At 44.3% G+C, this 24,694-nt stretch overlaps 1 protein-coding gene across 4 annotated transcripts in view; it reads left to right on the forward strand.

Moving 5' to 3' along the window:
- The window catches only part of LOC147637893 (uncharacterized), an 82,416-nt gene that overhangs the window by 26,765 nt on the left and 30,957 nt on the right, over positions 1–24,694 (forward strand). For all 4 annotated transcript variants that reach the window (XM_086799726.1, XM_086799727.1, XM_086799725.1 and 1 more), the window contains exon 9: positions 12,018–12,278. In XM_086799726.1, coding sequence (XP_086655852.1) covers positions 12,018–12,278 — 261 coding nt within the window. The remainder of the gene's footprint in view (positions 1–12,017; positions 12,279–24,694) is intronic.

Genomic DNA, 24,694 nt, shown 5'->3' on the forward strand with positions numbered 1-24,694 from the left:
TGCTTGCAGATATATTTTGTTGACATGGCACAGAATGCTACAGATGTATTTGGTGTACTCACCCAGGAGGACAAGCTGGATGGATCTAACTACTCCCTCTGGAGTTTCATGATCCGTAATTTGTTGGTAGCCAAAGGGCTTTGGGGCATTGTGTGTGGTGATGACACACGCCCACTTACCATACAGCCAGCCACGCCTCAAAGGGGAGGTGCTCAAAGAGCTCCTGATGTAGAACCTGCTCCCACACAAGAGCAGAAGAGATGGGACTCTAGAGATGCACAGGCCATGTCATTGATAGCCCTTTTAGTGAAAAGGACTATTATTCCGCACATTCGTTCATGCAAGACATCGAAGCTTGCATGGGACACATTGGAAGCAATGTATCAGGTACGCAACGAGGCAAGAGTTGTCTACTTGAAGAGGCAATTGGATCTTCTTTCTATGGATGAGGGTGACTCCATGGCAGATCATCTCAACAAAGTGAAAGATTTGCAGGAACAATTGCTCAACATTGATGAGGTTATCCCAGACAGACAAATGGTCACCAACACTCTTCATTCTTTACCGCCTTCCTACTTGGGCTTTCACACCTCTCTCAACCTCTCAATGAGAGGAGGTGCTGATCCCGTCACTTTTGAAGAGCTCGTGGGTTTACTCTTGCAGGAAGAGCAAACAAGAGCAAACTTATCGAGCAACCGTGGTGGAGACAAGGCATTTACAGCCAAGGATAAGGGTAAAGCAAAGAGCTTTAGGCATGGGGGACAACAGACTAGCAAGGCTGGTCATGGACAGCCCTCTTCTAGTGGTGAAAAGTCTGACAAAGGGGATGCAAACAAGCCCAAAAAGAAGGGCAAATGTCACTACTGCCATAAGCTTGGACACTACATCAGTGAATGTAGGAAGCGGATTGCAAAAGAGAAAAGGAAAGAAGCAGGCAATGAGTAGGAGACTCTTCTGATGACAAAGCACAGCAATCAGCTAATGTAATCCAGGAAGAGTACACTTTTTTGGTCACATGCACTAGTGACACACCAAGTGCTTCAGACATTGATATGTCTTGCATTGCATCTGACAGACAGCATGCATCATGGTATTTTGATAGTGGTGCTTCGAGCCACATCACTTTATGCAAAGATGTATTTTAGCACTTGGTTTATGCTTCAAATGGCCGCACTGTATCATGTGCAGATCATACCACATATCCAGTAAAGGGAATTGGTAATGTCATACTTATTGCAGCCAATGGTGCCAATATATGTATGAAAAATGTATTGTATGTTCCAGGGATAAAGAAAAATCTGCTCTCCGTCTCAGCCACCATAAACGACCAAGGTTTAAAGGTTGATTTTGAAGATGGGTAGTGTTTGGTAAAAGACCCATCAAAGGGTTATGAAATAGTCACTTCTGGAACACGATACAAAGGCTTGTATAAGCTGGACAGGTATGACAAGCGCACATATGATGCAAATACAGTGGTTGCCCACACTCCTGCTATGCATGATGTAGAGCTATGGCATGCTCGTTTTGGGCATGTAAATTTTCAGAGTTTGATGCTTTTGCAAAAGCATCATATGGTTGATAATATGCCGCCTCTTGAGTCTCCACCGAGACATGTATGTGGGGTGTATTTTGGGAAAGATGCAATGAAAACCATTCCCCAAAGATGAGCTGTTAGAGCTGAAAGTAAATTACAGCTCATACATAGTGATGTATGTGGTCCAATGCGGACACCATCCATAGGGGGGCATCTTTACTTCGTCACATTCATTGATGACTACTCCAGGTTTGCTTGGGCTTACCCTTTGAAAGCGAAAGCAGATGTGTTTACATGCTTTCGACACTTTGTAGCAATGGCTGAAAATATGTGTGCATGTAAAGTCCAAACACTCCGCTCAGATAGAGGTGGAGAATACATGTCAAATGCATTCAAGGATTATATGCTTCAAAAGGGCATTAAACACCAATGTACTGTGCCTTATACACCGTAGCAGAATGGTGTAGCTGAAAGGAAAAATAGATCTCTCATGGAGATGGCAAGATGCATGGTAATAGCACAAAAGTTGCCTCACAAATTTTGGATGGAAGCTATAATGTGTGCAACTCATGTGTTGAACAGGTGTCCAACAAAAGCTTTGAAAACCATAACACCATTTGAGGCTTGGTATAGCCGAAAGCCAACAGTGGATTATATGCGTACATTTGGGTGTTTGGCATATGCACATGTGCTAGAACAACTCCGAATAAAGCTAGATGACAAAGCAATTAAATGCATTTTTGTGGGCTACAGCAATGAAAGCAAAGGATACCGTCTTTATAATCCAACTACACGAAGGATTTTTGTCATTAGAGATGTGGTAGTTGCTGAAAATTCAGAACAGCCCATGTACAGCTTGTATAAAAGCAATGATACAGGTATACAGGACATGTTTGATGGACTTTTACCCATTGCAATTAGGGGGGATTCAGATCAGCCAGCCCCTACACAAGAAAATCCTCATGTAGAACATGTGGACCAGCCAGCTATTCAGCCCCCTTCTATGGAAGAAGTGGAAGATCTTGTCAGGGAAGAGCAAACAGCCATAGACACAGCCAAGTCAGTGCCAAGATGGTTGCTGAAAACTTTGCAAGAAAGCAAACTTGCAGCTCCACTCACAGGTAGAACAAGGGCTAGTTCCAGCCATGCTTTGAATATACATAGTGGGGAGTCTGCATTAGCAATGGGTGGTCTCTTTGATTCAGAAGAACCTTCTTCTTATGAAGAAGCACACGAGAATGAGCATTGGTTGCAAGCTATGCAAGCTGAAATTTCTTCTATCATGAAGAACAATACATGGGATCTTGTGGAATTGCCTAAAGGCAAGCATGTAATTGGAACAAAGTGGGTGTACAAAGTCAAAAGAAAGTCTGATGGTACTATTGACAGGTACAAAGCAAGACTTGTGGCTAAAGGCTAGCATGTAATTGCCTAAAGGCAAGCATGTAATTGGAACAAAGTGGGTGTACAAAGTCAAAAGAAAGTTTGATGGTACTATTGACAGGTACAAAGCAAGACTTGTGGCTAAAGGCTACTCCCAGAAAAAGGGAATAGATTATGAAGAGACTTTTGCTCCTACTTCGAGAATGACCACAATAAGATCAGTGATTGCATTGGCTGCACATAAAGGATGGATAGTGCATCAATTGGACATCAAAACTGCATTCTTAAATGGGGATTTACAGGAGGAAGTATATGTAAATCAGCCCATTGGTTTTGTAGTTCCTGGTGAGGAACATAAAGTATGTAGGTTACACAAAGCACTGTATGGGTTAAAGCAAGCTCCAAGAGCTTGGTATGATAAGATACATGCTCATCTAACCAACCAAGGTTATGAGAATAGTACAGCTGAAAGCACATTGTATGTGAAGAAAACTGATGCCGATATTCTCATAGTCATCTTGTATGTAGATGACATGCTCATTACAGGTACTAGCAAAGCACAAATTTCAGATTTCAAAGCTGATTTGAAAGCTGAATTTGATATGTCAGATTTGGGGCCTTTACACTACTATCTAGGCATACAGTTTATGCATACAGATGATGGCATTGTTATGCAGCAAACTAAGTACATAAAAAGTTTGCTAAAAAGGTTTCACATGGATGAATGTAAGCCCATTTCTACTCCGGTAGAACCAGGTGTACGGCTTACTATGCATGATATTGGAGAGCCTTTTGAGGCTGGCATTTACAGTCAGGCAGTGGGATGCCTGTGTAACACGAGGCCAGACATATCTTTTGGGGTGTCTTTGTTGAGCAAATTCATGCACAGCCCAGGCACAAAGCATTGGCAAGCAGTCAAACGCATTTTTCGTTATCTTAAGGGTACCCTGGATCTTGGTTTGTTCTATCCCGGGGGGGCAGCTTGTAGCTTTATGCAGCGATTCAGATTGGGCTGGTGATTATGATACCAGGCAATCCACCAGTGGGAATTGTTTTTTTCTTGGCAGTTCATGCATATCTTGGTTGAGTAAAAAGCAACCCACTGTTGCTACATCTACTTGTGAGGCTGAGTACAGGGCAGTCTTTACAGCTACAGTAGATTGTGTATGGTTGAGAAGAGTATTGGCTGATCTTCGTGAGTGTCATCAGACACCCACCACCATTCTTACTGATAGCCAGAGTGCTATGGCCGTGGCACGAAGTGGCTAGGTAAGTGCAATCGATCATTGCCAATTCATCATTCATGTTTTTATCATCCTAGTCCCCTTCTCATTAGTAAATTACTTTCTTGAGTAGGTCGGAATACTTCAAGGTCATGGTTAAGAAGATTGGGGAGTATGGCTCAACCTATACGCCCCCCTCATTCGAGAGCTTGCGCACTACATTGCTCGAGAAGGAGAAGCGCATTGTAGAGCAAGCGGCCGACAACACAAAGCGGCAATGGGAGAGGAATGGAGTCTCCCTCATTGTGGATGGATGGAGTGACACCCGTAAGAGGAGTATTCACGGCATGGTTGCATGTTCCCGTGGAGAGATGTACTTCATCTCATCTCATGATGCATCCGGCGCTGGGAAGAGCGCGGATGTGCTTGCGACGGAGTGGGCTACCACCATGGAGATCGTTGGCCCTGTGTATGTAGTGGGCTTTGTTGCGGATGGGGAGCCTTCCAATAGGGCGGCGAGAGCTATTCTCCAAGGTATGTATGTCCTTTTGTATGGCTCATTGCCCAAACAACCTCCTTAAGGACATCGGGGCATTACCATGGATCAGCCCGTTCATTGAGGAGGCCAACACCATGGTCTCCTTTGTCCTCAACCACCAAAGACTTCGGCATGAGTTCAACAAGAGGTCCTGTCTCTCTCTCCTCAAATATTCCGACACCCGGTTTGCCTACAACTTTCTTATGTTGGGCCGGTTGAAGGATTGTAGCGGTGCTTTGAGTGGGCTTTTCCTTAGCGACGAGTTTGTCGCCATGCAAGAGTCCCATACAAACACTGGCCAAGAGTGTAGGCTACGGGCGGATGACGCCTCTTGGTGGGAGCGTGTGAAGACCACAGATGATGCTATGGTGAGGCCCATAGTCCACCTATTGAGGATTGTAGACGCCATGCAACCATGCATAGGCAAGGTCTACGAGGCCATGGATCGCATGATAGAGAAGTTGAAAGACTTCGTGCCTGACGAAGACAGATACGAGGAGATCCATGTCTTGTGTCTAGGAAGGTGGAATTCCTACTACTCTCCATTGCATGCAGGAGCTTATGTGGTGGACCCAGAATTCCAAGGCAACAAGCAGGAGAGCGACCGGGAGGTGAGCGCTGGAGGGAGGATCATCTTGGATCGTCTTGTGCGTGATGCATCGGTTAGGCGCAAGATCAGGGACCAACTTTCGATGTACAGGTCATTTCATGGCTCCTATGGCTGTCATGATGCACAGGTTGACCGCTCCAAAGTTGGTGTTGCTCTATGGTGGGAGGACTTTGGTTCAGATGGACCGGAGCTGCAGCAGCTTGCCATCCGCATACTTAGCCAGGCCGTCAGCTCCTCTTGCTTGGAGCAACTTTGGAGTACCTACAGCCACATTGCCTCTAGGAAGAGGAACCGACTCGGGGTAGAGCATGCCAATGACCTTGTCTTCGTCAGCGCGAACTTGCGAATGCTTTGTAAGAGCGTGACCAAGAAGGCAGATTCCTTCACCGAGTGGGAGATGAGTCAACAAGAAGAGCAACAAGAGGATGAGGTGCAGGAGCAGCATGCCAGTGAGGATGAGACTGAGGATGAGCTTGATGCTTCTTTGGCACAAGCTACCCATGACCATGAGGCGAGCACTTCACGTGGATGATCATTCATGGATCATGATTCATGGGCCTTACTACTTAGCTCTAGCCTCTAGCATCTAGTCTTCAGCACTTTTTTGTCATTGACTCATTTGAGTCTGTCCATGTATTTTGCCTCCTTGAGGCTTAGTCCTGACTCCTGACTCTTGAGTCATGACTCATTTTGTATCTACTTAATTATTAATATGACTCAAAAGCTTACCATTTTAGTGTAAATTTGTGCTCATTTTGATGCACTTCCAAAGTAGAATAAGTGTAGAGTAGAAAAATTTAAAAAAAAAAGTATTTTTTGAGTGCCGTTTCCTCCCCCGTCCCCGTTCCCTACTTATGGCCGTCCCCCGTCCCCGTCCCCGTCCCCGTCCCCCATCCCTTGTGACTATGCAACCTGGTGACCACCTTGTTGACTACCTTGGAGGGAATCATTAGTTCTTTATATAAGAAGAAGAAAGGCAGAATAGTAAAGGTCAACAAAAGCTGTCACATAACAAGATTTTGCTGAAAAGTCCAAGGGCTCATTCAGAGGACAAAGCTAAAGGTAAAGCTTGCAGATTATTGAAAGAGTGCATAGAGCGGAAGCAAAAGAGCACTAGAGTGTGCTGAATAGAGAGTGCAAGAGAGAGAGAGATATGGAGCAATTATGCTGAATATACTGAAGCAATACAGTCCCAAGCAAGAGACATAGATAGTCTCATAAGTGAGGGAGCAAAATATGTACAAGACTGAATACAAAAGTGAGAGGCCAGCCCCACCTATTTATAGGTGGGTAGTGGTGGCCGACTGAGGCTGAATAAGCTGGCCGATTGGATCAGAGGAGCTGGCCGACTGGGAAAATACCAAACAGGCTGGGAAAAATCCCAGAAAAATATGTAAAATAGGGGTGGCCAGCCCACAATCAAGGGCCATGCAAAAGGGACCAAAAGGACACCAGAAATGGGCAAAAACTGGGGATGAATGTGCTAACAATTGTGGGAAAAGCAATCACTTGGAAAAGGGTTTTAGCCTAAAATTTAAATCCTTGTTTATGTGGGAAAAGAAATCATCTTGAGAAAGATTGCTATTCAAAGAAAAACATTGCTAATATTGTTGAATAGCCTTCCATACAAGAGGCCAACTATTGTACTGATGATTGGGCTTTTTAAGTCCAGTTTGTGTGTTTTCTTCTTTTGTGTGACCTGATCTCTTGTATGTCCTTATGCTTGGGATCCCATAACTGGCATGTGAAACTGGAGCCATGTGATTTATCCTTGACTAGGAAAATTGGCATTAGAAACTATGATCCTAGATTTATCCTTGACATAGTATGAGCCAATCCCTTGAGGGAGGGTTTGTTGGGATCAAGGTATTGTGTGTTAGCCACCTCCTAGAGAGTGATAGTGTCTTGTATGAAGGATTGCACAATATCCCTACTTTCATCAATCCTTGTGTCAGTTTTGTTTGATTTCATCCACCTGGATCAGACTGATGATGGCCAGTTGGCTTTGTTTTTTCAGTGTTTTTAGCTTCTATGACTGCTCTTTAAGAAGTTTGCCTATTTTTTGAGGACTTCTTTCTTTGTACAATGAAGCAATAAAACATAGCCTTTTACCAAAAAAAAGGGTAGTGTCTTGTATGTGTGTGATCCACCTCTTAGAGGGGTATCAAATAATATCTAGATATTTGTATGTGCTTGACACAAGCAGTGATGTGCAGCGCCGCGCGCTAGCATTGCCTGTGCAGCGCTGCCTATGGTTGCTTGTGCAGCTGCGTCTTAGCGCTAAAAGCCGCTTGTGACTGATTGCACGGCCTTGACTACGACCGTGTGTGCAGTGAAACTCGCGGCGGGTGCCCGGGGGACTAGGGCCTTTTACACACTTGTTGATACCATCAATGCATGTTAAAACACTTAAACATGGCCACAGCCTTAACACATATCCATCATCACTTTGCATAAAACATAAAGCTGGACAAAACATCCACAAATGCTGAAAATGGAGCTTGCACGTGTGACACCGCATAGAGGCCGGAATGGGCCGACCCCCCCCTTGGAGTATTTTATTACCCAAGGAGAATAATATCATGTACAAGCTTTGAGGGCCTTACTCTCCCCACGGGAGATGCCGGATTATCCCTATACAAATGCCATAACACAGCCCAACACAAGGCTACCAAGCCGGAACATAGGCTGTAGAAATGCCGAGCCAACAATATAATCCATATACCTCCGTGTGGGTACCGATTCTTCCAATGGCACTCATCTATTGATCATCAACATGCATCTCCTTCTCTTTATCATCAAGTTTGCGGCTTTCAAAAGCTCCATTAATGAAGAGAGAGGGCTCCAATTTATAAATTTGGGCCTCCCATGAGCTAAAATGGCAAGAGAAGGCTACAATGACAAGTGGAGAGTCACACAATAGCTGAAGTGACAAGTGTGAGGCCACTTGTCTCACTTTGATCCACTTTCTAACAAATGTCAAGCCACTTGTCTCACTTTGGTCCACTTTCTTGCCACATATCCCAATCTAAGAGATGGGTCCTTCCATATACTTTATCTCTAAAAATATCCCAAGTGGTAGACATTCTGTCATAGGCACTTTGCCAACTCTTGGTATCTGCTCAATTCAAGATGTAATGACGCGAACAGAATTTTTATCGGAGTCTAGCCAAAAATAACAACTCTCCTAAATTTTAGGAGTGTGGTCCTTTGTATTCTAGGATGATCCCCCATTCCCAAAGCTTGTACTTTTCAAATATTTAAACATCCTGGAGTCCACTAGACCCCTTTCAGAGAGACTGGGAAATGTCCAGGCTAGTGACATCCTCCCCAGCTTCTTAAAAGTTGTCCGCAACTTTAAGCTTCAAGCCATATATGCAAGATATAATCATGTCCCATCGATTGGAGGAGACGAGACAGTCTCAAAAATCCAATATAACTGAAGAATCTATGTCCCAAAGAAATGGGCGAGACTAAATAAGTCTCCATAATACCAATATCAAAATCATGTCCCAAGATAAATGGGCGAGACAAAAATAGTCCCATAAGTCCAGATATCATAATCATGTCCCAAGTAAATGGGCGAGACAAATCAGTCCCATAAGTCAAAACAGTCCCATAAGTCCAGATATCATAATCCATGTCCCAAGTAAATGGGCGAGACAAAATAAGTTTCCTGCCAACAAGACATCGGTCTACATGACCCTTGGCATAGACATAAGTCCCGTCATGTCCACTTTACCACTTGCACTCCGTGTTGGTACTCTGACCACACACCTTGGATGAGAGGTAGGCTCAAGTAACAAGATAAAACAATCACTCGCAGGCATAGATAACCTGGTGTTCCATAAGCATTTCTGCTACACATAGTTTATAGGCATTTCGGCCACCAATAGTTTGTAGGCATTTCGGCCACCAACTCACACTACCCTCTCAAGTGCCCATGTTCCGCTTGTCACTACCCTTTGAAGTGCCCATGTTCCCTTCCATTTGCTCTCTATTGTTCCACCCTCACATGGTAGAAATAATCTTCAAGAGAGCACGTAGGACAAGAGAACACTACACAGGGTATGTGAATCATGAGTTTCATAAGTCCAATGCATCCCAAATAAAGGGAGCCAAAAGGAATAATCCATCCCAGTAAAGGGAGTCATAAACATAATGCATAAACCTGAGGATGGATCCAAATCCCTAGAAAAGAAGTCGAAGAATCCATAGACCTGTATACCATAATCCTTGTATACCATAACTCTTACCACATACCTTGTGCTAACCACACACCTTGGAGTAGAGGTGGACTTTATCCATAAAAGCATCATATCCATGAGATATCCAAAGATTTCTTCTCTATAAACTCGGACAGATTCGTCCATAGAAATTGCTTGTGAAGCCCAATATCTATATTAATCTCGTTCAAGAAAGAAATCTCCATAGATATAATCCATCCCAATAAAGGGAGCCATAAACAATGTTTCCCTGAAACCATCTCAAGGCAAACAACGCCACCTTTCTCCTTGCATAGCTATACAAGGGTTAGTGAACATCAAAAACACTTCATAGTAAATAGCAAAAGCACCAACTTTGCAAACTCAAAGTATACTTAGCTTTTCTTTGCCAGGTTGGTCATGAAGCCAAAAGAAATATCTCGTCACCATCCGTGTGGGTACTGATTCTTCCCCAAAAACCACGGGTCTTCATAATAGAGTTGGTACAGCAAGTACAACTCTCCATTCAGCCGGTACAATAGGTACAATGGTTGGTACAGTAAGTACAGTGGTTGGTACAGCAGGTATAATGGTTGGTACAGTCGGTACAGTAAATACAAATGCTGGTATAGCATGTACAATGACTAGTACAGCAAGTACAATGGTTGGTACAGTTGGTACGGTGGTTGGTACAGCAGGTGCAGTGGCTGGTACAGTCGGTATGATGGCTAGTATAGCAGGTACAACAAGTATAAATGCTAGTGCAACAAGTACAATGGCTAGAAATCATAATAAATGATTAAATACCCTTGCCTTCAGTATTTCTTTGCGATGGAAGCCTCCAAAACAGTCCCCAACAGCCGGTATTCTTCATGGGCAGCCTTCAAGAGAGAGAGAAAGAGAGTAGCCATCATTAGGGCAGCTTGTAACGGTGGTAGAGGCTAGTGTGCAGCAAGAGAGCCTCCATTAATGAAGAGAGAGGGCTCCAATTTATAGATTTGGGCCTCCCATGAGCTAAAATGGCAAGAGAAGGCTACAATAACAAGTGGAGAGCCACACAATAGCTGAAGTGACAAGTGTGAGGCCACTTGTCTCACTTTGATCCACTTTCTAACAAGTGTCAAGCCACTTGTCTCACTTTGGTCCACTTTCTTGCCACATGTCCCAATCTAAGAGATGGGTCCTTCCATATACTTTATCTCTAAAAATATCCCAACTGGTAGACATTCTGTCATAGGCACTTTGCCAACTTTTGGTATCTGCTCAATTCCAGATGTAATGACGCGAACAAAATTTCCATCGGAGTCGAGCCAAAAATAGCAACTCTCCTAAATTTTAGGAGTGTGGTCCTTTGTATTCTAGGATAATCCCCCATTCCCAAAGCTTGTACTTTCCAAATATTTAAACATCCTGGAGTCCACCAGACCCCTTTCAGACTGGGAAATGTCCAGGTTGGTGACATGCAGTCCCATCTGTGACCGCTGTCTCCAGCCGGTGTGCATTAATCAGCTTGTGCAACTGGTCAATGGAATGGAGAGCAACCAACACATGGAGAGGGGCACCCTTCAGATGAGGATCACATATATGCAGTCGGAATTGCGATCGGGTGAGCGTAGGAAAAATGATGGAGAGCAGTTGCTTGGGTGCTAGAGTCAGGACCCACCCTCCACTATGAGGAAACAGCAGATGGTCAGGCCCTCACGCTGGACACTAGGAGTGAAATTGTTTGAGATTTCAGTGTCAACTATTGAGATTTGGTGCTTTTGTGTTATGGTACCAGTATCAGATACCCTTGGGAAAGCAACTACCTTAAACTTAAAGAAATTAGGCATTGAATCAACTTTGACAGCTAGTGTAAATCTGAAATATTCTTCTACACGACATTGGCACTGGGTCGTCCCAATAGACGACTCCACCTCTTCCCTGCCTCTTTTTGCAGAGTATTTGCTTCACTGATATGAGAATGAGAAGAGTACAAACAAAACAATGGCAGAATTTTGAAACACTTTCTACTAAACTACCCTGTACATGGAATCGGTCGTCATGGCACATGCATCGGAGATGTGGTGCATGTGACATCTTCATTTGCACTTAGACATACGGGCCTTACATTATCATGGTTGAGTCTCGTGTTCTGAAGAAATGAGATAAGTTGCAATTCAGTAGGATAAAAAGATTAGATAAGCTAGCCTCCAACAGGAGCATAGCATTATGGCTGAGTCTCGTGTTCTCAAGAAATAAAATAACTGTGTAGGGTAGCCTCCAACAGGAGCATAGTAGCATAGATTTCTGACATTGTTCATGGGAAGGGACAAAATAGATTGGAGGGAAAAAAATCTTTTTACCTCAATGCTGTATACATCTTCTTGACTCCTTCGCAACAGGCATTAAAGCTTTTACGTCTATTTATTTCCTTGTCTTTTTAAAAATTTCTGTTTATGTAAGCACAATAAACTGAGGCAGAGTTTGTGTTCTCTTGTAGAAACTGTCAAGTCTGTAGATCTAATTGAATTTTTGTCTGCAGAGAGTGATGAAAGAGAAGAATGCATTGGCAGAGAGGCTGAAGAACGCGGAGGCGGCTCGCAAAAGGTTTGATGAAGAACTTAAGCGGTTTGCAACTGAGACTGTAACGCGTGAAGAGGTAAGGCAATCGTTAGAAGACGAAGTTCTGCGTTTAACCCAAACAGTGGGGCAAACAGAAGGGGGACTTCGGGAGAAGGAGGAGCAAGTTATGAGATGTGAAGCATATATCGATGGAATGGAGGCCAAGCTCCAGGCGTGCCAGGTTGGTTGTTTGCATTTGTCATCCATTTTGAATATTGGTGTTTGCAGGCTGGTATCAACAGAATGCCTTCAGTTTTGATTTTGGGGTTTCTTTACAGTACTAACATATACAATGGTTCTTACACAAATAGGGACCTAACAATGCATAGTCCTGTTTAAGGATGGAAGCGAGTTTTTCCTGATTGATTCTGCTTGGTGCTAGCAGTTCTTAAGCAGACATTTATTACCAGAATACTTGTTCTAAATGGGGGAACGAATTAACACTCTGATGCTGGTCCGTTTATAACTGAGATTATGGTGGATGCTTGTCACCTGCATCATCCACAGCATGCATGTGTCATCTTGCTGGTTAACTATGAATGAATAGATGAGCATTGGCCACACGTGAGCCCTATTTGATCGGAAGGGACAGATGTCGGAGTTACAGTGAGCTTTAAGGTTCACACAGGTAGACTAGGAGCATGATTGTGACAGGAGAAATCAGTGCTTGGAGGCTATGGTGTGTGAGAATGACAGGCTGGGAACATCAGAAGCAACAGGGCACATAAGAAATAGGGTCTGGACACCAATTTGGTGCAGATTTAAGCAAGGGCAGATGTTGGCAGTGTTTGGGTCTGTATTGGAGGGCTTGGACAGCCCTTGGTCAGCGCAGAATGGTGCCCAAGGCTGGAAAGGGATTTTTTCCCATTTTAGGGTCCCCTACAGCTGGCTGACAGCCAACTGGCCTCCTGGGTTTAACTCCTATATAATAGCCCCTTCCCCTTTTCATTTTCCATTCACTGGAACCTCAGAACCTGTCCAAATTAGTAGCAAAGGTGAAGAGATCTTCCGGGCCTGTAATTTTTCAAGGAAAACCTGCAGAATTGGGGAATGAACCAGACTGAAACTTAGCTTCAGACTCTTAAATCTTCAATAAATAAAATGTTGGAGTCTTCAATGGACACACGGGCATTTAGAGATGGTATATACTTATTATTGGTCCCAAAAAAAAAGGCTAGCAATAGAGCACGAGGCCAATCAAATGTGTCCCCCCTGCAAGCAAATCGAACTGTAACTGTGTATAAGCTGTAAGTCATGATGAATCCTAACTGAGCCATCTCTTGGGAATGGCTTTCTATTTATTTTGCCCAATATGTGGCCCTCATAAACATGCCACAGTGGCTTCTCTGAGAGGAAGTCGTTCAACCATATTAAACCTTTGTAAAAGCATCAAACTGCAAAAATTAACATGCCCAAAGCATCAACTATATGATCTCATTTAGAGGAAGTCACTCAACCATATTAAACCTTTGTAAAAGCATCAAACTGCCAAAATTAACATGCCCAAAGCATCAACTATATAAACTCATTGACCTACTTAGCTCTCTTCATTGGCATATAGCCAACCCTAATCTATAGGGTGTTCACATTATATTATTATCGTCCACACTAGGCTGCTCAATGTGCGCCTGGACAAGAAAATGCCCTGCTATCTGCCAGCTCTCGTCACTTCTGCTGGTTCTAGTCAATCCATCATGGCTGTGGCCAGCAGGAACGGGAAGACCTTTGAGGAAAGAGAAACATCCAGCCACCATGAGGAGCCTCAAGGGAAACATGTGCTTCCCATACTTGCCCAAACTGCCTGCCCTTCACCCCGCTGCTGGCTGATTGGACCTGTCCACTGCCCACAGGCTGCACCCAAGTTTCCTGTGCTATCTGCCCAGCGCCCATCACTGCTGGTTCTAGTCAACCCTGGCTGTGGCCAGTAGGAACGAGAAGACCTTAAAGGAAGGAGAAATATCCAGCCATTGTGAGGAGCCTCGAGGGAAGGTGTTTTTTCGACATGCCCAGAAGTCCCTCAATAATTGCCGTGCTGAATACTGATTGTGGCCACACTTACGCTCTCCTCAATCTTGCATTAAGTGCACACTGCTGTTCCCCGCTTGATGCTCCTTCTTCTACCCTTGTTTGGTTGTGTAGATTCAAGAACAGGCTGCCTTGCCTTGCTTGATCTGTCTGCCCTCTATGTGGTGCGTTTGGCCCTCCTCCTCGCCCTTCGGCTGAGCGTCCCTTGCACATACAAGAGCTATATGGTATCGATTTGCAAAACACAACCTTGATGAAGAAAACACAAGCGTGAGGTGAAAACGCTGATGATGATGGGGTTCTTCGTGATGGATCTCCACGCCCTTATGATAAAAAATTTGCGGCCCTTCTTCCATCAGAGCTTGACGCTCTGATACTGATTTTACGTGGGTGATTAGTTGAAGCGGTTTTGGATTAGTTTATCGTGATAAAAACGCCTAATTAGGGTGTTGAACCCATGCACATACTTCTTCATGCAAGATACATAGTAGATGAAGCCTGAAGGGATGACCTAACCTACTGATGTATTCATATGCATGACTTATTTACAATGGAATAGAGATACTCAATGGTAGCACAACTCTTGAGCTCTCAATGATTGAATGAATGATATGTTCCTCAGCCATAGCCCTCCATTTATAGTGACTTTTAGACTAGTTGGTTGGCCAACCCTAATCTAGGGTGTTCACGCCATAATAATAATAATGCTGTCCACACTTGGCTGGCTGCTCATTGGGTCCTTGGAAGAGAATACAATGAAATTGGCACAACTGTCCTTACATACACATGAATTGGGCCACGCACTCGACCTCTAAGCTAGCCGATGGGTGGAAGCAAATTGCACAATGACACTACACCGGGGCTAGAACGAGGTTGACCTCCCCCTCAATACCAAGTATATTATTGCAGTATTTTATTTTGTACAATGTTCCATGTGCTCTTTAAGCCAGGTTTGCCATGAACTAAAGAAATGAATATGTGTATCAAACAATATATATTTGTTGATGATTCCGTCGATCCCAACAACGCCCCAACTCTCATTTAGTGAAGCAATCTCGAAACTGGTGTTTCAAGTCCGAACGTGTCATTAGTTGTGCCCTTACTAGCGCTTGGATTGCGGCCTTACAGTGATGATTCCATAGATGTAGAGCCTTCCCAGCAACTCCCCACCTCTCACTAAAGTGTTTTGGGTCCACATGCATTAATGTTGTGCCTGTATTGGTGCTTGGATTGTAGCCTCACAGTAATGGGAATACCGAAAATGAAGAACAAGCACTGGAGGTCATTCCTGGGCACAAAACCAAGTAGCAACGAAGTTGTCGAAGAATTTCTGTCGCGTAAACATCAATGTACTCATCGGGTGCCGCCCCACAGGCACACTATGGAAGCCCAAAACAGCCCTAAATCAACTCGACCAGCCCCCAGAAGGAGTGGACCAACTCAAAACAGGCTGGCCAGCAGCATGGGCTGAAGGGGGTACAACAGGCGTACATCCGCCGATAGATGACGTGGCAGACGTGGAGTTCGCCCTGATGGAGTAGCCAGAAAATAGATGTGGAGGGGTGCAGCAAGTTGTGCTTCGGATGATGATCACATATATGTGCTTGGTTTTGCAAATGGATGAGTGTAGCCCCATGTGTGAGCAAAAAAGATGGAGAGCTTGTGTACATGAAAGATGGCAATTAAGCTTGCATAGAGGGAGAAATGAATTGTGCATGGGATTTTAGGTACCCGTGCCTACCCTTTGCGACATGGGTGGTCACTCCTCACTTTTGGGGTGTCCAACCTACACAATGTGGCCAATAGGAGGCCCAAACAGGGTGCTCACAAGATTTGGACCCCAAGCACTTTAATAAGGTGTCCACCCATTTTTTAATGAGTTTGAACCTGCTAAGGTTATAAACATTACATAACACTTTAATAGATTACAACAAAGGTTTAGAGTGCACTTACCACCTGTTCACATGCCACAAAACACCTCAGAATACAGGGCATTTGTATGGTTCAAGGGTAGGCGTCCCAGCCCGGGACCTGTTCCCCACTCCATGTGGTGTATTGTGAGAGATCCCTATTCCCTTCTCTCTCCCTCTCTCTCTCTCTCTCTCTCTCTATATATATATATATATATATATATATATATATATATATATATGTATATATATCTCTTTATCTCTTGGATACGTGGATGAGTCTGTCACTGCACGACCCGCTAGGATTACACTTATCCTATCCACATCTACTACTTTGGTGTGTGCCTTTCGGGATTCTATTTGTCCGGTTTGTAGAGACTTATGGGAATCTGAGAGCATCAAATTTGATTCAAACATTGGATATTGGTACTAGCCCGGTGTAAGACTCTCGTGGGTCATCCTCTTGGTGAGCTCGGCATGAGAGATCTTGTGCCTTGACACAGACTTTAGCCTGACCTGGACATCGGCACTCTTGTTTGACATTGTATTCATTTGTTGTATTGGTCCTGGCTTGGAAGAGTCTGTGGTGTGCTCGGCATTAGAGATCTTGTGTCTAGACATCGTCATATCTGTTGTTTTGTATTAATTGATTGTATTGATCTTGGGCAACGTGCTCGTGGATTGTTCTTGGGCGGGGCTTGTTCCCCGCTCAATGTGGTGTACTGTGCAAGATCCCTATTCCCTTCTCTCTCCCCTCTCTCTCTCTCTCTATATATATATATATCTTTATCTTTATCTCTTGGATACGTGGATGAGTCTGTCACTGCACGCCCCGCTAGGCTTACACTTATCCTATCCGCATCTACCACTTTGGTGTGTGCCTTTCAAGATTCTATTTGTCCAATTTGTAGAGACTTATGATCTGAGAGCATCAAATTTGATTCAGACATAGGATATTGGTACTAGCCCGGTGTAAGACTCTTATGGGTCATCCTCTTGGTGAGCTCGGCATCAGAGATCTTGTACCTCGACACGGACTTCGACCTCGACATTGGCACTCTTGTTTGACATTGTATTCATTTGTTGTATTGGTCCTAGCTTGGAAGAGCTCGTTGATTGTTCATGAAATAAATTCTTGAAAATCCCCGCTCAGCGTGGTGTACTATGTGAAACCCCTATACCCATTTCTCTCTCCCCCTTTTATCTCTCTATTTATGATCATATGGAATATTTGTACCCCACAGTTGAGGACAACTGTGATATAAGAGGGAGGGAATGTAACTATTTGGTTCTCCGAGCTCTTTTCACACGATGGAACTGACGCTCGGACAATGGACAGGTTGAAAGTTGGCACTGGAAAAAGCACCAGTCTTGGTCAAAAAGCAATAACAAGTAAAAAGTCAAACTATGTTGACCAAAAGCTGAGGGCACCATTGGAGAGAAGACATCAAATTGGATCAAAAAGCTAAAAGCCACTTTTCCAAAAAGCATCTCCACGGCCAAAAAGCAAGACCGTGAAGCTATAAAAGCACAAATCAAGAACTTTGGCTATTATGACTATTTAAATGAGAAAAAGCAAAAGCAAGTAGATAAAGTGAAAGCAAAGCAAGACAAAAGCAAGGACCCCTTTTCAAGTATATAAAGAAGCCTGCATCCTTTTGGAGAATCATCAAATTTTGGAGAGCCATCTTGGGAGACCCGCCTAGATCTAACCGGGGATAGACTGGTATAGTGGAGCCTTTTATAACATAAGGTAGTACAAACAGACACGGGGAAAACACACAAGAGTTGCAATCAAATTTCGGGGGACTACCTGGGCAGAGAATCCATTATTGACTCAGCACGCATGGAAATTATTTGACTAAAAATCCAATCAATATCTATCTCAAAAAGAGATAAATTAGCCATTGTAGTGTAGGCTTTTTCTGGTGTTGTCCTAGAAGTTTCGAGCTGCTCTGGTGCATCTTCAGGATCTTCTTCTTCTTCTGTCACTAGGTTGGTGTGATTTTACTCTTCTTCTCTTGCCATCCGCTTGTAGCATCTTTCTTCAGTGTGTCCCAGCTTCTTGCAGAATGTGCACTCGATTGCTTTTCCTTTGGGTTTACCTTTCATTTTGGAAAAGTAGCCCCTCTCTATGTCATGACTAGTAGAAGCATGCTCTTGAAGTTGACGATCCTCATTAATGAGAATAGCCACGATGTCATCATATGGCATCTCTCTAGACACCGGAAGTGAAGTTATCACCTCTTTGTACTTTTCCATCTCTTCCAAGCTGGAAAAGAGATGATTTCTTGTCAATGTTGGCCCTTAAAGTAGCTAGTTGTTGGAGGAGGGAACCTATGGTGCTGAGGTGCTCTTGCAAAGTGTGATGTTCTTTCATTTTTAAATCATAGTGCTTTTTCTTTAGAAACACCTTTGAATTGTTAATCTTGTTCCAAAACAGATTTTCAAGATTGTCCCATACCTGTTTGGCAGTCTTGTCAAAGTCGACATGATGAATGAGGTCGGCAGCAAAGCCCTAAACCGATGTGTGCTAGTGCTCGGTTATTCTTCTCTGTCCAGGCTCTCACTGTAGGTGCTGTAGCTCCACCTTCAAGCTTCTCTTCTGTGTTGTTGACAACACTCTAGACTCCATCTCTTACGAGTAGGAGTTTGAATTTTGTCTGCCATGCTGGGAAATTGCTGCCAAAGAACTCTAATGTAGTTTACTGGCATCCACAAGATCACACATAGAGCTATGGAGGATGAAATATCATCATCATGGTGGAGTGTGCACTGTGTAGAAGAGAGAGAGAGAGAAAGTAAGAGGGAGAGAGATGAGATACTCAAGCCAAGAGGCAAGTTTGCACAACTCAAGTGATAGTCATTGTGATAATGAATCCATCCAAATACATGCTTTTATAGGTACCAAGGCCTTATCTTTTGACCGTAAACAAGAGGGTGTTCACACCACTAAGGACACTTGACTAGACTCCAGACTAATTCCGAAATACCCAACAAACCACCTTTCAAGTGATGGCATAACTTTAATAGTCCTGTACTCCAACACAAGCAAAGACCATACATGAACCTCGCAATTGGCTCAATGGCTCGTGAACATGGCTTAGAGGCTAAAAGCATGGCTCAGGGGTTCATAAAGCATGGCTCCATGCAAAAGATCGAGATGTCAAGTCGTGCCCAGGGGACAAAGATATCCTACATCGGCATGCCAAAACAAGAGGCTAAATCAGGGGCACAAATGGATTGATGGAGGGGAGCCTTTTATAGAAACAAGACATTACAAAATTCAAAGAGACATCCAAAAAATACTCAGATTTTGGGGGACTACCTAGGCAGAGAACCCAAGACTCAAACATAAAAAACTAAAGATTGAGGAAAAATCCCCCCTGGTGTCATTTCCAAGCAATAGATGCTTGGATCATCCTTTTTTTAATTTTTTTTTCAACTGGCCTTTGGCCCAAGATCCTCCCATAGTTGCCAAATTTCACCGCCCGCAGACAGCCGCCCGTAGGTGCATATTCATCCACCTGTAGGCGATGCCACCGAGGAAGCACCAAAGGGGTTTTGAACCCAGTCCTAGGCACATGGGCCAAGGCAAAGTACCTGGAATAGATCAGATTGATGGCTGGTTTGAAGAATCCCCAAAGTATCGTTGATGCATAGGCTTCAATGTGATATAGAAGGCCGAGGTTTTGAAAAACCCCAAATTTTGATGATTTTGAAGCTTCAAGTTGACGATCATTACTGTATTTGGAAAAAAACCCCAAATCTTGGATGGTCACTGCTGAAAACACCCAAATGTTGATCTGCAAGTACTGTTGGTCTTGTTGTATTTCTCTATGCTGTAGGTGTAAGAGTGATCATGATTATTGTTTGTGGCCTTCAGAACACGTATGTAAAGGTGCAGACAATAATAAATAATAACATGGGAATTGCCTGACAGAAAAAAAAACAGTAAAGCCCGACTGTAGAGGGTGGTAGCCGGAGGAGACGCAAGGGCGGCAATCACATAAGTGCAGAGAAAACACAGAGATAGAAGCGTTGCATGCTGTTGGTCGTGGAGCAGTAGTCCGCTTTGGAAGAGGTTGCAGCAGGGGCTTTGGGAGAAGAACGACCTGAAGATAAAAACGCAACAGCTGGGTGGCGCAGAACATTGGGTTGTGAAGGCCTCAGCCGTGCTGACGGACAGAGAAGCTGCATGGCCGGAGGAGCTCCAAGTGCAGGCCGGTCGCTGGTCATTGGGCCTGTCGGCGGAGGTGGCTGGTGGCGTTGCGGGGAAGTGCACCGGTGTTGGTGGCCTGCTGGTGGGCAATAGTGATGCAACTGGTGGGAAGGGTGATGCACGGCTCTGGGGTGTCTGAGCGAGGCGGCTCTAGGCTCTTGGGTGGCGGAGCTCATAGAGGAAAAAAAACGCAGAGCAGAGTAATGCAATGCTGATGATGGTGATGGCAACCTTCACATGCAGAAAATGCAGGAGGATGATGGCGATGGCGACCCAAGCTCTAATGCCATATTGGTATCCACAGGATAAAACATACAACTATGGAGTGCATGGCTTAGTGCAAAGGACTCAAAGGTCAAGTCTTGCTCGGGAGCCAAAGATAGCCTACATCGGCATACCCAAACAACTCTTACCCCCTCCCTCCCCCCCCCCCCCCCCCCCCCCTCGCGGCCGTAGCAGCCACCTAAAGCAAGTAGCGGCAAAAAGGGAATGATGGAGAGGAGCCTTTTATAGAAACAAGGCATTACAAAAATGGGAAAAGACATCCAAAAAATACTCAGATTTTGGGGGACTACCTAGGCAGAGAACCCAAGACTCAAACATAAAAAACTAAACATTGAGGAAAAATCCCCCCTTGATGCCGACGAAGATTCCTTTTCGGCGTTGTTTCCAAGCAATAGATGCTTGGGTCATCCTTTTAGGCACATGGGCCAAGACAAAGTACCTGGAACAGCCCAGATTGAAGAATCCCTAGACTATTGTTGATGCACAGGCTTCAATGTGATATAGAAGGCTGAGGTTCTGAAAATCCCCAAATTCTTGACGATTTTGAAGCTTCAATTTGGTGATCATTACCATATTTGGAAACCCCAAATCTGATGGTCACTGCTGAAAACGCTCGAATGTTGATCTGCAAGAACTTTTGGTCTTGTTGTATGCCTCTATGCTGTAGGTGTGAAAGTGAGATCATGATTATTGTTGGTGGCCTTCCGTACACGTGTGTAAAGGTGCAGACAGGAACAAGTAATGACGTGGGAATTGGCTGCCAAAAAAAAACGCAGCCAAGGCTGACTGCAGAGGGTGGTAGGTGAAGGGAGAGAATTAGGGTTTCATGTGGGAGACATACACACAGAGAAGAAGGGAGAGAAGAAGGGAGAGAGAGAGAGAGAGTTGTGGGGATAAGTCAACTCATCAAGTGAGTGTGTGACTCCCCTATCACACATGTATATTTGCACTAGTACACATAGTGCACTTAGTACTTTTAATGTACTAAGTGTACTATGTACTATAAAACTTATGGGCTAGTACACACTATAAGGGTGGGCATAATGCCTTTACCCCAACAACCTCCCACTTAAAGGCAAAGTGCCCTTAAATGAAGGAAAAGAAAAAATCAGCATGTACATGATAATATACAAGGCCATATCAAGTCTGAAACTGGCCTCATCCAATGCCCATCAAGTGTCTGCAATGAGCAAACCGCTCTGGAGGCAAACTCTTTGTCAACAGATCAGCTGGGTTGTCATCCGTATGAATCTTGACAAGCTGAATCTGCTTGTTCTCTATCACCTCTCTGATGAAGTGATACTTCACATCCACATGCTTCGTCTTTGCATGAAAGACAGGGTTCTTTGCCAATTGGATGGCACTTTGACTGTCACAATGCAACAATGGAATATCCCGTGTATAACCCAAATCAACCACTAACCGAGATAGCCATAATGCCTCCTTGCAAGCCTCTGTGGCTGCAATATACTCGGCCTTTGTAGCAGATAAGGCAGTGCACTTCTGCATCCTGGATATCCATGACACAGCACCTCCTGTGAATGTAAACACATAACCGGTAGTAGACTTCCGGTTATCTGGATGACCGGCATAATCCGAATCTGTGTAACCATGCAGTAATGCATCCTGTTTGCCAAAGCAGATGCACATATCTTGTGTGCCCTTCAGGTATCTCATGACACCTTTCACTGCTTCCCTATGCTTCTTGCCAGGTTTGGCCATGTATCTAGTAACCACTCCCACTGCAAATGCAATGTCCGGCCTGGTAGCAACCATGGCTACATGAGACTGCCACAAGCTGAAGCATACGGAATCTTGGCCATATCAGCCCTGTCACTATCCGACTGTGGGCTGTCCATAGCACTGAGTTTCACATATGGAGGCAAAGGAGTACTAGTCTTCTTCCCCCCGTCCATATTGAACCTCTGCAAAACTTTGCCAATGTATTCCTTCTGAGACAAATACAACACATGCTGATTTCTGTCCCGAAGTATCCGCATACCCAAAATGTGATTTGCATCACCCAAATCCTTCATATCAAAGGTCTGATGCAACCTCTTCTTCAAGGCATCCATCTCTTTACGAGATTTCCCGGCAATCAACATATCATCAACATACAAGATGAGGATCAATAGACTGCCATCCAAAGCTTTCTTGGTGTATAAGCAGTGATCTATGTCACTCCTCCTGAAATCCTGGGATTTCATGAATGTATCAAATTTATGATACCATTCCCTTGGTGCCTGTTTGAGCCCATAAAGACTCTTTTTCAACTTGCATACAAGCTTCTCCTTTCCATTCACTGCATAACCCTCTGGCTGTTGCATATATATCTCCTCATGGAGATCACCGTGAAGAAAAGCAGTCTTCACATCCATCTGAATCAAATCCAGATCATCATGAGCAACCAAAGCTAATACAGCTCTAAGTGTGGTCATTTTGACCACTGGAGAGAAGATCTCATCAAAGTCCACACCATATTCCTGCTTGAAGCCCTTAGCCACTAACCTGGCTTTGTATCTTGGCTTTGCATTAGGTGCAACTTTGAGCCTGTAAACCCACTTGCATGGCAAACCCTTTTTGCCTGTAGGCAAATGCACCAACTTCCATGTTCCATTTTTGTGCAGAGAATCCATCTTTGACTTCATAGCACGCTCCCAAAGAGCCTTGTCTGCCCTCTGTAAGGCCTCCTTATAACAAGTGGGCTCCCCACAGTCAGTGCGCATCAAGTAGTCAACCCCTGGAACAAACCTGTCAGGGGGTCTGGAGGGTCTTGTGGACCTCCGTACCCAATGACCATCATTTGCAGGTTGCTGTCCAGCCTGCATATCACCTATTGGTGGCTCTTGTTCCATGCCATAAGGTTTGAAGATCATGCTCGGTATGTCCTCTAACTGTGGGATATCCATAGGGATATCTTCTGCCATCTCTGGCTGTCCATTTGGACCATTTTCAGTACCATTTAAGGGCTGGTTTTGATGCTGTAATGGCTGATTTACAGCCCTTGGTTGTTGTCCATGATGTCCATCATCATCAAAGATAACTCTGCCAGGCTCCTGTTGCCTTACAGGCTCCTTATACATGCATGTTTCATCAAAAATGACATCATTGCTGCGTATAATCTTTCTATTCACTGGATCCCAAAGTCTATACCCCATTTCACCTCTGTCACCATATCCTAGGAATATGCATTTGTGAGACTTAGGATCAAGTTTGGTGCGTATTTCCCTGCGTATGTGCACGTATGCAACGCAACCAAACACTCTCAAGCTTGTAGGACAGAGGCTTCCCTGTCCATACTTCCTCTGGCACTTTCCCACCAAGCCTCGTGTTAGGTGACCTGTTTATAAGATGAACGGCTGTCATAACAGCTTCAGCCCAAAAACCACGAGGTAACGCAGCATGTGACAACATAGAACAGACCTTCTCCTGAATGGTCCTGTTCATCCTCTCTGCTGTCCCGTTTTGTGGAGGATCATAAGGAGTAGAGAGCTTCCTCTTGATGCCTTTAGCATCACAAAAGTCCTGAAACTGTTTGGACATATACTCTCCACCATTGTCGGAACGCAAAGCCTTCAGTGTTTTGCCAGTTTGATTCTCAACATGAGCAACAAACTTCTGAAACACTGAGAATGTATCACTCTTCAACCGAAGAGGATAGACCCAAACCTTGCGTGTGGCGTCATCAATAAAAGACACAAAATATTTTGCCCCTCCCAAAGAAAGCTGAGGCATCTCACATACATCTGTATGCACAAGCTCTAACTGAGCATCTTTCTGTCCAAGAGCTTTCTTGTGGGGGCACTGCAGTTGCCTGCCATATATACAATGCTCACAAAATTAGAAGGCAAGTAACCCAAACGAGACAATTGCTCCATTCCCTTGACACTCATGTGTCCCAACCGGCTATGCCACATAGAAATTTCCGGCAGCTAGGTTGCATTTACATTAGCATGGTGACAAACACCTGCATGCATGAAGTAAAGAGTGTCCACCTTAGAGCCTCTGGCAACAACCAGTGAGCCCTTACTAATCTTCTACTTTCCACGACCAAATGTGGTAACATAATCAGCATCATCAAGCTGTCCAGTAGAAAGTAGGTTCTTCTTGATCTCGGGCACATGCCTGACATCATGGAGCATAAGCTGTGAACCA

Source organism: Cibotium barometz, chromosome 6 (assembly GCF_041138505.1).
Source record: "Cibotium barometz isolate CiBa-2024 chromosome 6, ASM4113850v1, whole genome shotgun sequence".
Classification (NCBI taxonomy): domain Eukaryota; kingdom Viridiplantae; phylum Streptophyta; class Polypodiopsida; order Cyatheales; family Cibotiaceae; genus Cibotium; species Cibotium barometz.